This window comes from Larus michahellis, chromosome 3 (genome assembly GCF_964199755.1).
Source record: "Larus michahellis chromosome 3, bLarMic1.1, whole genome shotgun sequence".
Lineage (NCBI taxonomy): Eukaryota > Metazoa > Chordata > Aves > Charadriiformes > Laridae > Larus > Larus michahellis.
In genome coordinates, this window is record NC_133898.1 from 97,004,486 (window position 1) to 97,018,363 (window position 13,878).

The 13,878-nt window shown below is 38.4% G+C and overlaps 1 protein-coding gene across 3 annotated transcripts in view; it reads left to right on the plus strand.

Moving 5' to 3' along the window:
- Positions 1-12,636, plus strand: part of COL12A1 (collagen type XII alpha 1 chain) — a 101,940-nt gene extending 89,304 nt beyond the window's left edge. Inside the window, exons 62-67 of one of the 3 annotated variants that reach the window (XM_074581358.1) lie at positions 4,758-4,793; positions 4,904-4,970; positions 6,599-6,787; positions 7,873-7,941; positions 8,991-9,161; positions 11,549-12,636. In XM_074581358.1, coding sequence (XP_074437459.1) covers positions 4,758-4,793; positions 4,904-4,970; positions 6,599-6,787; positions 7,873-7,941; positions 8,991-9,161; positions 11,549-11,730 — 714 coding nt within the window. In that variant the 3' untranslated portion in view covers positions 11,731-12,636. Of the gene's footprint in view, positions 1-4,757; positions 4,794-4,903; positions 4,971-6,598; positions 6,788-7,872; positions 7,942-8,990; positions 9,162-9,522; positions 9,582-10,301 lie in introns of those variants that run through there. The other 2 variants (XM_074581360.1, XM_074581359.1) reach the window with 2 other exon arrangements.
- Positions 12,637-13,878: the final 1,242 nt, after the last annotated feature.

The following is a 13,878-nucleotide window of genomic DNA, read 5'->3' on the forward strand; positions in this document are numbered from 1 at the left end:
AAGTTTGAGAAAAGAAGGCTCCAAGGAGACCTTATAGTGGCATACCAGACCTTATAGTGGCCTACCAGTATCTTAAGGGGGCCTACAAGAAAGCTGGTGAGGGACTTTTTAGGATGTCAGGTAATGGTAGGACTAGAGGGAATGGATTAAAACTAGAGATAGGTTGATTCAGACTGGACATTAGGGAGAAGTTCTTCACCATGAGGGTGGTGAGACACTGGAACAGGTTGCCAAGTGAGGTGGTGGAAGACCCATCCCTGGAAGTTTTTAAGGCCAGGCTGGATGGGGCTCTGAGCAGCCTGGTCTAGTGGGAGGTGTCCCTGCCCATGGCAGGGGAGTTGGAACTAGATGATCTTTAAGGTCCCTTCCAATGCTAACAATTCTACGATTCTATAAGTTCCAAAACTCAGGTGTTTTTTCATTGTAGTAACAAAATGACTGAAAAAGGAACAGTAAGAACACAAATGAGTCAGTAATCTATTAGGAATTGAGCAGTGACTATCCTCAAGGAGACTAAAATATCTGTCCTCTGTCTATCTCGTCCAACAGAGAGTGAAAATTTCCGTAAATATAACATAGGGTAACAACCATCAAGGGTAAGAAAGAGTCATTAATCTAAAAGAGGATATTAGCTCAAGAAGAAACGGATATGTTTCCTGTGAAAAATTGTTATAGGAAATAGAAGATCTTGGACTATCAGAGAAGAAAAGTTCCAGTACTGTTTTATAGGTGTGAGGGTGAAAATGGTAATGGATGTGTAGGCAGACTAAGTGGTCTTAGGGTAGAGGTGTCTTGTTTATGAAACAGACTCTGTGACAACAGGGTCTAGGAGGTCCCCAGGAAACAGTGCAAGGCATTCATGTTTTATATATAAGGTGCTATTAGACTGATGTCTCCAGGACCAAATAGACTGTGAAAACCTCTAGAGGTTAATCCCTAGCAGGGATGTTTGTTGTGAGTTAAATGCAGCTTTTGAGCATTTTCCATTCTCTGCTGCCATGTGTTTACTGATCTTGTATCCATCTGTGCAGACATCCTAGATGAAGTCTCAAAAAGACACTGCTTTGGGAGCAGTGAACTGGTGGTTCTTGTGGGGAGCAAAAAACATTCTTTTGGGGGAAACAATTGAGCACATTATCTTTCAAAGTAAAAATAGCAAAATTTCCTTTGTTTTGTCCTCCTTCAGCCATAGAACTTTGCTGTAGCCCCAGCCTTCATCCCACAGCTCAGAAAAATCCCACATGCAGCATAAACTAGCTTTTCCACACGCTGACCCCAAGTGACTCCTTCATTGCAGGATATCAACAAAACAGAATGTCAGCAGCAGCTGCTGCTTCTCAAAATGCTGGCAAGCAGTTGGCTAAATTGCACGTTTTTGTCTATTAAAAGAAAATAAACTGAAATTCAAGAAGAATATAACCAAGTGGGAGGAAGATGCAAATAGCAACTCAGCAATTGCAGTTGTTATTATTTTTTGGAAATCATATTTCTAAAACATCCAGGTAGAAAATGAACTTTATTGTTAACATAGCTAGTCAGCCTCTAATCTTCAAATTTTAGAGTTAGTTTGGAATAGCCCATAGATGTCCAATCATCAAGCTGAATCATTGTATCTTTGCAAGGTCACAAATTGAAGATGAATTGTAAAGTTGACTATATATCACTTATAATTAAGGAATAGCCATAGCATTTTTCTAGCTGGGGGACCTTTGCTGTCAATACTTTGGAGCAATGTTGTGCGTTTGTTACCAGAGCGCCTTCCTGTCTTACCAACATGGCTTGTGGCTGAAGGCAGGAGGAACTTTTCTTGACTGGTCAGCAAAAATATTGCCAGAAACAGTATATAGGATTTGAACGTTTTAAGTTTGCTTAATTTCTCTTTTCTCTTCTGTGTATAGTTCTGTTGTATGAATGAGCTAGCAAGTGAATTCATCGGAACAGGGCATTTTAAGTAGTTATTAGAATATTGGTGGGATAGTAGACCAGAAATCTGATTTCTAGTGCTTGCACTTACCTAGTGAATAATCAAGAAAACATACTGCATGATTTTCTTCCACTCAAAACAATACAAGGTTGTACCATGAAAGCCTTAGAAAGAATGAGAATTAGAATGAGCAGGCGTTATAATAAGCAGATAACGTCAAATGAATATGCTTTCAGAAAATAGCCAAAAGTTGCCAAGTTTCAAACACAAGGAGAAACACCAAATAATTTGTTAATATTTTTTCCCCCAGATTTTCATACTACAGACTAGAGCAACTGAAAAACCTGCAATTCTATTCAATTGATATTTCAGATAAAAGTGATAGTTTATGACTGAGGCATTAATGTCTGAATTGAGAGTCAAATTACATATCTTTTAGAGCTTCAGTACATCAGTATTTATCACAATTTAATTAGAGAATGACAGGTAGAAATGTCATATTTTCCGGGTAGTTTTAATTGTTACAGCTTATTTATGTGGTTACGGCATTTACAAGTCCATGGTCTGTTTCAGCATGTGGCTGTGCTAAGCTAAACTAAAAGACAGACCTTTTCCCTGTGGACTTCACAGAGTAAGAAAAGATACAGATGAAAGAGCGAAGGACAGAAGGGAGAGAATATTCAGCGGTTTGCTGGGTATATTGTTTACATATTAGTAACTGTCTCATTGGTGGCATAATTTATTCTAGTGGCACATCTTTCATTTGAGTCTGTACAACTAATTTTGTGTGAACGATCTGTTATGCCTGATGCAAATGTACGGTATGCCAACTGCTTAACTCACTGATGGATGAGCTGCCTCGTTTTTCCTGTGGCGTGTCATGGGGTAGGTGTATGCAGCACTGCTGCAGAGAAGCTCGGGTAGCGTACCGAGTTCACACCCCGACATACCCCATGGGAATTTGTTTTGCCGAAAACCTTGATGGAAGTCTATGAAGCAGTGCCACCGCATTCGAATTGCATCCGCTGTGACCTCAGTGGAATGATTTGTTGTCTTGTGTTGTTGAAATTAATTGTGGGTACTGTGGGAATGTTATGAGAAACAGCTGCGGCCCACACTTAGCCTTTGCTTTGTAAATGGTGATAAACAGGCTCCTTAAAGAAATACTACAATTTAAAAAGCAGTAATACCTAGGATGTATGTGTAACTATGTGGAGATCCATGCAGAGCAGAAGATGACCAAACTGGTCTTCACCTTTGAAATATACCTTATGTGCAAATAGTCATTTAGGCTACAAGTGAAAATCTATTTGAACTCATACTAGCCCCTTTTTGCTTGACTAACAAAGCTCTTGTGCTCTTTGGACACATTCTGGCAGGTGAATTTACCTGTGATTTTTAGGAGGACTCAGCTGTGGCCTAACTCTGCATCCACTGCAGTCACCTGTAAAACTCACACTGGGCGCTTAAGGAGGCATAGTTTAGGGCAAAATTTTATTTGTACTACCCTGGAATTTGGCACACATGGTATTTGTCACAGTGAGTATTCAAGAGCATTGGAAGAGCTATTCGTGACAGCTTCCTAAGGAGGTCTTGCAGTAAATGCAATTTTCTTTTTTTTTTCTTTTGTATTTTGATGTCACAATTGAAAGAATAATTTTTTAAAGAGTGACCTAGTGGCTAAACCAAATGACTGTGAATCTAATTTTTTACTTATTTTAAATGGGCATTTGCCATTTTTACTGTGGCCAAAATAATGTCAAATAGATCAAAGCAAGTGATAAACATCCTTCTGAGATCATTGCTGTCTGTTTTGAAAATTTTTAAAAATCCATCATACCCAGCATTGTAATTACATTTTCTTTGGAAAGTATGATTTGCTCTCTCTTGATGCTTTTCTTTTCTAGCAGTGGAATGCAAACATAAGGCTAAAATCTTGGAATGTTGTGTGAGAGGCGCACTCAAAATTTCGTTTGCAGAGTACATTGTGCTTGCATATCTCCAGTTCAGCATTTAAAAACATCTTTACAGCGTACCTGATGTTTTTCTGGCCATGGACACATACATACATAAAAACTAGAATCAGTCCTTCTGGTTGGCTTCTTACATAGTATTCTTGAAAACCAAAAAACCCATAAAACCCACTAGAATATTCAAAGGCCAATGGAAATTGCTGTTAGACAAAAGTTAGCTCTTGGAAAATGTCAATAATTATAAAGTAGCTCAAGCTAAGACTTCTATGAGGCTATCGTATGACCAGAAAAGGTTGAGAATTAGCAGGGAAGCTGTCGTTATAAATATAATAAGCGCTTAATGGCATCTGTCGATCTTATGCGTCATCTCTGCATAGCGCTTCTTTGCTTAACACAGGGTCTGTGTTAAGGAGACAGCTACCCTTCCTACACACGTGTTATTCTTCCTAGCTTACCTTCTTTAATGATGAGTTGGCTTAAGACTTAAAATTAAACAGTCATATATAATTCACACAAGACTATTCACCATTTACAGAAGTGGAATGCTAGAAATTCAACTTTCAAATTGCCAGTATGCTCCCAGTGTCAGAATACGTCAGTTTCTTTGGCTCTAGTTTGAATTTTTCCTTCAGATCTTTTTCTTCTGCATGTCAGTGTGTTTGATTATACGAAAAGATCACTGCTTGTCCAGTCTTTTTTGGCACCTGCTGTAGCATCTCTGAAATGTAAAGTTCAAGGAGGACCAGGTCTGTCTTCTTGAAGGAGTCGAAATGTTTTCTAAAATTGCATATATCAAACCTGTAGGTGGGGTGGAATGACATAATCCTTCAGTTGTTTTATTTTTACTGTATTTGTTTTAGGGTGCACCTGGAATGAAGGGAGAAAAAGGTGACAGAGTAAGTCTGCTTTAAAGTCAGTTTTTCTCAGATTCTTTTAATTAAACACTATGTCTTTAAAAGCACAGACACTTGCTAATAAAACACTTGGTTTGGTTTTGATTATTTAGGGTGACATTGCTTCTCAGAACATGATGCGAGCAGTCGCAAGACAAGTTTGTGAACAACTGATAAATGGTAAACAGTGTTGCTTGCTTTGTTGCTCATACTAATAATTTATTACTTTGTTTGTTCAAAGAGAAAACAGTGGTTTAAATTGAAGGTGAGAGATACTGGCCACAGAGCATGGCAAGAACATGAGTGATCTGATAGCTGTCCAATGCCAATGAGTTGGTGGAAAAAAATGTAGCACTAAATTTTTGCCAGATCCAGATGACTAGCTTGATCGTGAACTAATCTGTGACCTTTGGAAATACGCATGCAAGTCTAATGCTCTGTACAAGGAAAGTGACTTTCCTTTTGTCAGTCTGGTCCAAAATTACTTCATCTTTGTCATAAAATCAATATACGTTTTTTCATTAGACATGTCTTATCTTCAGGAGGAGGGAATCAGTGAGAAAAAGGATGCTCACTGCAGGTACTTTGCTAGCAGGAAAAGACAGATGAGTGTTGGGTAAATACTGTGCACAGAATCAGCTGTGTTATGCAAGTGAAAATGATACTTATTTGGATAAGGACTCCAAATTGAATTGCAGTCCTCTACTGCCACAGGGTGCAGCTCTGCAGTCCGTGAAAGCGTTCTCTACAGAGGCTTTCTTTGCCATCAGTAGATCTGCTGAGGGGGGCAGAGACAAATGTGCCCATAAATTGTTCTTAATATTATTTCTATGACAAGGGCAAGTGCTGATTGAGGTAAACACATGTACCTTTTGGTTCGTTAGCAGTGCTTGTGTACAGGAATGGGGACAGCATGTCCTTTAAAATGTCTGGGGTGGCTGCTATTTGAAATGTATCTATTAGTTACCCATCACAGCGGAAGAAAAGTACATTCATGAACATACTAGGCTTATGATGTGTTACCTGAGTTCTTTTAGCACCTCTTTTTTGAACATCCCTGCCTTATTTTTTTTTTCATATTCAGCTGATCTTTTCAGGGTTATGATAGGACTGACACATTACACTAATCAAGTAGGGTTAGATGTGGCGCGCGCGCGCGCACACACACACACACCCACCCACCATTAAGGGCTCATTTCTGCATAGCTACACAATTCTGTTGCGTTTGTTCAGACACATTTATTTGGAAATGAAATTTGCCTATATGCAGAAGGCATATAGGTAGAAGCCTGTGCATCCTACAGGCTTAAGAAAGCAACTTCATAGGCTGTGCGCTGCTTGCTCTACCTGTGAAAAATTTATACTGTGTTTGTGGTAGCTTCAGAGCTCTGAAAGTACATAGAAATGTGATACTCCACCTTTTGAAGTGTAACAACTCATTTCTGTTCTTCAGAGTAGAAACTCTTAATAAGAGCTGTGATGGCAAGAATGTTGTAAACAAATGTGTATTTTGTGACTTTAATCCCTTTAAAATTAATTTTGATTAATGTTATTGGCTTCCAGAATCCCCCTTACCTTTCTTCCCTCCCTCCTCCATTTATGTTCAGCCTTTTTATCAGATATTCATCTTAAGTCTTTCTAATTCATCTGTACCAGTTCGCTGCTAATTTATTGAATGACAACAAGGATAGGATTTAACGAAGAGAGATGATTTGTTATTCCTTTCCACTCTGATAAAAGACTTTCACTCATTTCACATAGTTTATTGAACTTTTTTATTTTTCTTTATTTTTCTTTCCTTTTTGAAGGTCAAATGAGCCGGTTCAATCAAATGCTGAATCAGATCCCGAACGATTATTATTCAAATCGTAACCAGCCAGGGCCACCAGGACCACCTGGTCCCCCAGGAGCTGCTGGGACAAGAGGAGAGCCTGGACCTGGAGGAAGACCAGGATTCCCAGGGCCTCCTGGGGTCCAAGGACCACCCGGTGAAAGAGGTGAGTAAATTCCAAGGCAGCTGTATATTTCACAGTGGACATAGTGCAGAGGCTGCCAGAGGAGCAGTCTGATCCCTTTACCATGTCAGACTAGGAAGCCCACTGCTAGCATTCGCCTGTTAGGTCAGTTGCAATGCAACTGAGGGACACTGATGTTCTTGAGGACAAGGTTAATTACGCCAGTGTTTTCCTCTGTCTCTCCCCTGCTCGTGTTTCATGAATCACAAGTTGGTATAACATCTTGGCTGCTGTCTCAGGCTTCCACAGGATATCCCAGGAAAGTGAATGTTCTCAGAACTCTTCTGGCACTAAACAGCTACATCTTGAAAGGCTGTTTGGAGTAACACAACTCTTTGCAGAACAGAACTGTGATTAAGAGAGAAAATGAGTCATTACCAAGAATAAAAAGTAGGAGTTGAAAGAATTAGGTCTACATCCTTGGCTCTATGCAGTGTTCTGAGGGAGGGAAGCAACTCTGAATTGAGTTTGAGCATATGTGTAAACCCATTTTGTGGCTACCTTGGACCCCTGCAATGACATGGAGTGTCTGTACTGTCCTGCATTGTGGCCTTTGCTTATTGCAGCTACTCTACTGTAGCATAGACTCAGTGCTGTGTTTTCTGGCATATGTGTTAGTATAATCTTTAAAATAGACTTAAAAAAATCAAGGAAGAATGAATTTCTGAGTTCTGCTCTTTCTTAAACTTCATCATAACTGTTTCTAAGAAGGTCTAAAGCATCCTTTATAGCAGAAGTATGCAAGCTTGAAAATACCTTCCTGTTTGTAATTTAAAATAATAAGATTCTGTGGTATTTTAAGTATATCAAAGACTTTTCTATGTTGGAGAAAGTTTATTCACACTAAATTACCTCTGCATACTACTTTATTTGTAGGTTAGTATATTTATATCCAAATTATTTTCCCAAATGCACATTTGGACATCTGTTCAAAATAAGGTTTGACCAGCCTTGTTACATTAAATAATGGGAACTAAATATTAATATCAATGAGAGCATAAAGAAATATTTGTTGATGTAGTTTCCTTCCTTTGGTTTTTATTGCTTTTTTAAATTTTATTTTATAGGAATGCCTGGAGAGAAAGGTGAAAGAGGGACTGGATCTCAAGGACCACGAGGTTTGCCGGGACCACCTGGTAAATATTTCTTGTTTTATCAGATTACAGAAAAGTAGGAGAAAAAGACAATGTTTCTTCATAGGCAACCAGAGTACATGTAGTGAACGAACATGCTTTACTCTGTTCAGTTCATGTTTTTTATTAGAGTTTACTGGAAACCCCTACAAAAAAGGGCAATTCAGAAAGATTTTTGGATGTGGCTAATAGGTATTTATCTTTATCTTGTAATTTACTCTTCTGGTATGCTTGCTTGTGTGAAAATGTATTTAATGAAAATACATTGTCCAAATATTTGATGGATATTTTCATAAGTGTTATCAGATGATACTTTTGCAGTATCTAGTTCCATTACTTACTTGTGATTACAGAACTACAAATAGTCCCTGGACTTCAAAATATTCCCACAAGCAGGGTTACCAGATGATAGAGTCAGATGATTTGACTATTCGTTTTGGTCTTTGTATCATGCAATTTTGTTCACTGACACCTTGGCAGAATTCAGCTACATCATTTGTTTCCTTGTAGTTTACTCAGCTCAACATGGTTTTTCATTACAGGACCCATAAGATGCTTGCAGCAAATTGTAGCCTCTGTTACTTGAAGCTTTACTTTTCTGCTAACCATAATAAGACCGGTTCCAAAAAAAACATTACCTCATCTATCCTGGGGCTAGAGGGTAGCAGAATTAATGTACTCCTATATTTTAATTGAAAACCAGTGTGCTTGTCTAATCTAGTAGTTTCCCTTGAGATCTTCGTATCTTACATGGAGGGGAAATAAACCAGAGAATTCATTGATGTTTCTTACTTGGCTGAAATTTTACTAAATCAGTTTCTGTGAATAAATCCGTAAGTAAGCCACACACAGGGAAGCAACTAATGATGAGTCACATTTCTAGTTTTCTTTTGTTTTTCTTTCTGCTGACCCCCATTTAGCAACTAAGTGCAAGTGTTTTCTCACCAAAGACGTAGCCTAGACTGTGTAGTCTAGACAGCAGTAATGTTAGCTGTTTTATCAAGCTAGCTCTTAAAGAAAACAAGCCCCCAACCTTTCAATTCTAAAATTAGGTCCACAAGGAGAGTCTAGAACTGGTCCACCAGGCTCCACAGGATCACGAGGACCACCAGGGCCGCCCGGTCGTCCTGGAAATGCGGGTATTCGAGGTCCCCCAGGGCCACCAGGATATTGTGATTCATCCCAGTGTGCTAGCATCCCTTATAATGGCCAAGGATTCCCAGGTAGGTTATGAACAACTTGCCTTAAATAGCCTTTGCAGATGTGGCTGTTCATATTAAGCTGCTTTACATGAGACAGTCCTGCTAGCCTGGACATACTGAATCAGGAGGAAGTGGTTGCAGTGAGCAGGCCTGCCTCATTGTAATGTGCAGGTATATGAGCAGTCATTTGGACTTTGATGCAGATTCACTTGATGTTACATGCGGTTTACTTAAAATAGGAAGTAGTAATTAAATATTTTAGTCTTTTTTTTTTTTAAACATAGACAGTTAGTCGTTGATAATGTTGCTCATAGGATTTAAGTGACCATTTTCTTCTTCTTCTTTTTTCCCCTCCACCCCCACCCCTTCCAATCGTCTTCAGAACAAGGTTGAATTCTCCATGTTTCTCTTGAAAAATAAAAAGAATGCTGTGGTTGGCAATTTCCGTGTGTCTCTTTTTGAGCAATGTCAGGATTATTTATACAAAATTGATACCTGAAATAAAAATTTCCCACAAAGGAAATCCATTTGGTGATACAGTGCAGACAACTGAAAAACACCACTGTCCTACAATTTCTACTGAGTTAAACGCCATGGAGTCTCTGATTAGCCCTGGGTCATATCAGCCTTCCACTTTGTGATGTAGCTCAAAACAGTAGGCTGCTTCTGGAATCAAAATAAAGGGTCACAGCGGCCACCAATTTCTGACTGGAAAGATTCTAATATATTTTAACATGGGGATCCTGCAGGACCACGGTATTGTTAACAAATTAATATGTATGCATTGCAACATCTCAAAATTAGTGTATGTGATACTACTATTGGATATGGTTTGCTGTTAGTGTATTGTGCATGTACCCATGAAAAGGAAATAAAAGAAAAGAGATATATATATATATATGTACACACTTGCAGACTCAGTGCTGCTGGTTAAAGAGCCAGGTGGTTGTGCGGATCTCACACAAAATTCTTATTTAAATGAAAAAGAAAGAAAATTGTACCTGTGATTCAGCAGTGTTCTCCTTTCTAGTAAGCAGCTATGTATACATATATAAATATATGCCTATGACTTAACTGTTATGTATTTAGTTGAATGAAAGTATGTTTTTGCACATCAGATGGACTTTTTAAAAGACTAACATCATCTTTGACCTGTTTCAGGTTTCGGCTAACACATTTTCTAAGTCGCCAGTGCTGCTTACAGTTTGAATACATGAAAATCCTGTTTCTGAGATGTTTGCGCACGTGCTTATTAGAAAATGAGTCCGTATGGATATTTCACCACGGATATGGTTTTTGAACCATGTTGGCCTCATAGAATGGGGAGATTCTTTTTACTAACCCAACTCGTGAATGAGATAAAGGACAGTGATGTCAATTCATTAAGCCGGTTGCATTTCAATAATAAAATAGACAGTCTTTCTTTTTTAAAAAAAAAGACCCAGACTTTTAAAAAAGCCTCAGTGGTGAAGGAGGCTTATAAAACTACTAACCAGCAAAGGTAATGCCATTAGAAGAGACAGATTTAACCTGGTAAATGAGAAATGACTTATGTAAATAGTAAACTAATTGTGGCTTGTAAATGGTTTGTACGGGACCGTATCCACTAAAATCTGTTAACAACTCTACATGATGCTTTTGCATAAAAGCCTGCTGCTGCTTGCTGTATGCCGGAATAACATCTTTGACAACTTATGAAACCTACCTGTCTGTTGCTTGTTACCAACATGTCTGAATCGGGGCATGTGCCTTTTTTATATGTAATCTTGTTGGATTCTGTAACTGCAGTTATAAATACCAAAGTTTTATAATTATTTTTCTTCTGTTTTGCTGTAGTTTTTGGTGTTCCTGAAGCACCAGCTGTAACTCGGTTTGTTACGAGGAACAGCACGAGAAAATGACATGTACTGTATATTGCCGCTGGTGATGATAGTTATATCTACATTTACTTTCCCATTCTCAGAGAAAATTAGTATATGCCAACCCCCCCGTTCATTTTACCTGCTCCATGTCTTCTACTAATTACGCAGTCTAAAATAAAGTCCAGTGCTTGGATTTACTGAAGTAGCTGTAAAATAATATTTTTATTTGATTTGCTTTGGTGGTTTTTTTTTCCCCTTTTACAATAACTGGTCCCTTGCATAATTTAAGACTCTTTCTGCAATGTTTTGTGTATTATAACTACAAAGCCTTTCAAAATTAATTTTAAACTTTTTATTATTTTACTGCCAAAAAGCATTCATGAAAAAAATGAAAAATACCCCCAGTGAACTATTAATTTATATATTTATTATATATGGAAATAAGATCGGACTAACATTATGTAGGCAAACTAACTTTCGTTGTATTTGTGGATTCACAAACATGCGATAACTATTATGTTCAATCGGACAACTATTTTCAACCAGAACCATACGTGCCTGAAAGTGGACCCTATCAGCCTGAAGGTGAACCCTTTATAGTACCTATGGAGTCAGAAAGGAGAGAGGACGAGTATGAGGACTATGGAGTTGAAATGCATTCACCAGAATACCCTGAGCACATGCGCTGGAAAAGATCACTGTCAAGAAAAGCAAAACCAGAACCATAAAAGATCTGGGTCTTGTTTTGGTTTTTTGGGTTGGCGGTATTTTGGTTTTGCTATACTTGCATTTGCAGATACACACAGGGAGAGCGCATCATTTCTTTAGCAAAGTAGCTTTCCAGTCTTTTCATATCAGATGCATCCCTGGTTTGTATCTTGCTTATGTGGGGATAGCAATGTGTGTACCTAGAGACTTCGTATTGCTCTGGAAACGCTTGTAAAATACTTTTGCTTATAGTGGCTGCGTACAGGTTAATATGTGCATTCAGTTATCCCAATGCTGCCTTTCGTTAAAATAATGTAAAAACAAATAAATAAAAAAGAGAAAACCAAAAAACCAAAACAAAAATAACCACAGAGCTGCTGCAAATTTTCTACGGACCGTCTGCTTTAGCTCTACATTTTTCTTCTTTTTCAAATGCATGTTTGCAGTTCGGTCAGATCACAGGTCTGCATTATCTAGTTAAAAAAGAAAGAAACAAAAGGTTCCCTCTCCTTCCAATGTCATTGTCATTTTCTTCTATTCTTAGTTACACTTTGCAGAGCATATACTGCTCTTATACATCTCCTTTAAACACCACAGACATTAAGTAGCTGAAATCATTGTATCAACTGGATACGGTTTAATAATGCCTGAAATCTCCTTGTTTGTAGACACAGTAACTTTTATGCCAAATTGCAGTCAATCCTGCAGAGATGGAATTGCATGTTTATGTTGTATATTTAGTATGGAATTTTTTTTTCAGAATACAATGTTTCTTAGTTATCAAAAGCAGTTGGAAATTGTTTGCAAGACTATGGATATAGAATTGCTGCTTTTATATTTTAACTGCAAATTGTGAATTTCACTGCCTTATATTATTTATTTCTGAAATGAAAGAGGCATTTTTCAATAAAACTACTGAAAATTTATACGTGTCTGTTCATTTTTTGAAAGGCACGGTGAGACTGATCTGTGTGTATTCTATTAGTGTTATTCACTCAGTCGTTTGGAAATTCCAGGTACTCAAAATCAACTAGAGTGGGAACAGTCTTAAAATAGCTATTTGGGCTGTGGTGTCTAGAGGTGGGTGGATGAAAGAGGAGAGGCTTCCTCTGTCTGAGGTATAAGACTTGAAAAATTCAATCTGCAAGGCTTTTGGTGAAGAAAACAGAAGAGAGGCTTTGAGCTTCAGTTGCCGTCTTTTTTGGGCGTTCTGATGGGTGGCTGTTGCAGAGAGAGAGAGAGACTCTTTCCACCTGAGGAACTACTTGGCCTGCAGTGAGTACCTAAAGCCACACAAACTTTTAATTCCTCATGTGCTGTGGGCATTGTAGCCACGGCAGCGCTGAGTTCAGTGTGGGCAAATAGCTCGCTTGAGGAAGTGGGTGTCTGGTGTTTGCTGAGCTACGTCCTGATGGGACCATCCATGAACTGGCTACTGTCTTCTCAGGACGTCATCTGTGCCTGCACAAGCTTTGATCACAGTGATGCAGCTTTTCCTAGAGAGGGTGACAAGGATGATTTGGAAAAGAACAAAACTGCGTCGGACCAGAAGAGTCACTTGGTAACTGAGGAGGAGAGAGTGAACTGGTGGTGATCCTTCCTGTCCAGGGTATCTTAGCCAAGGTCTGTCTTAGAAGTAGAAATGGCTTTTGCAATAGGACCTGGAGCAAAGCTTTTTGACTTCATTGGGAAAGCTGGAATGCCGTTTATTAGTACCGTGCAAGACAGCTGCCACAGAAGTGAAGCTAAATGTGCAGGCTGGCTTCCCATTCACTGAATTTTACTCCATGCTGGAAGCTATATGACACATTTTAGTGTCCACAAAAGGAAATTATACTACAACTCCATAGAGTGCCTGACTGGTTATCAGTGAAATGAAATCCAAACAAAAGGCATTTCAAAGAGTGATCCTGATTACAGACATATGCCTTTTAGACTGTAAGAGAGTAATTCTGGGATGAACTGAGGAACATTTAAAGGAGAATCAAAGCCATTGATTCTTTATGTTTTCTTCTAATTACAGAGAGTTAATTATCAAAAACATATCCTGCAGCTTGATGTGCAATGAAGAAATGCATGTGTCTGGCAGAAAAAAAGATACCGGTAGAAATTTGGAGTAGTAATTAAAATGTTTCTCTGAATTGTGTTTAAAAAAATCAGCATCTTGA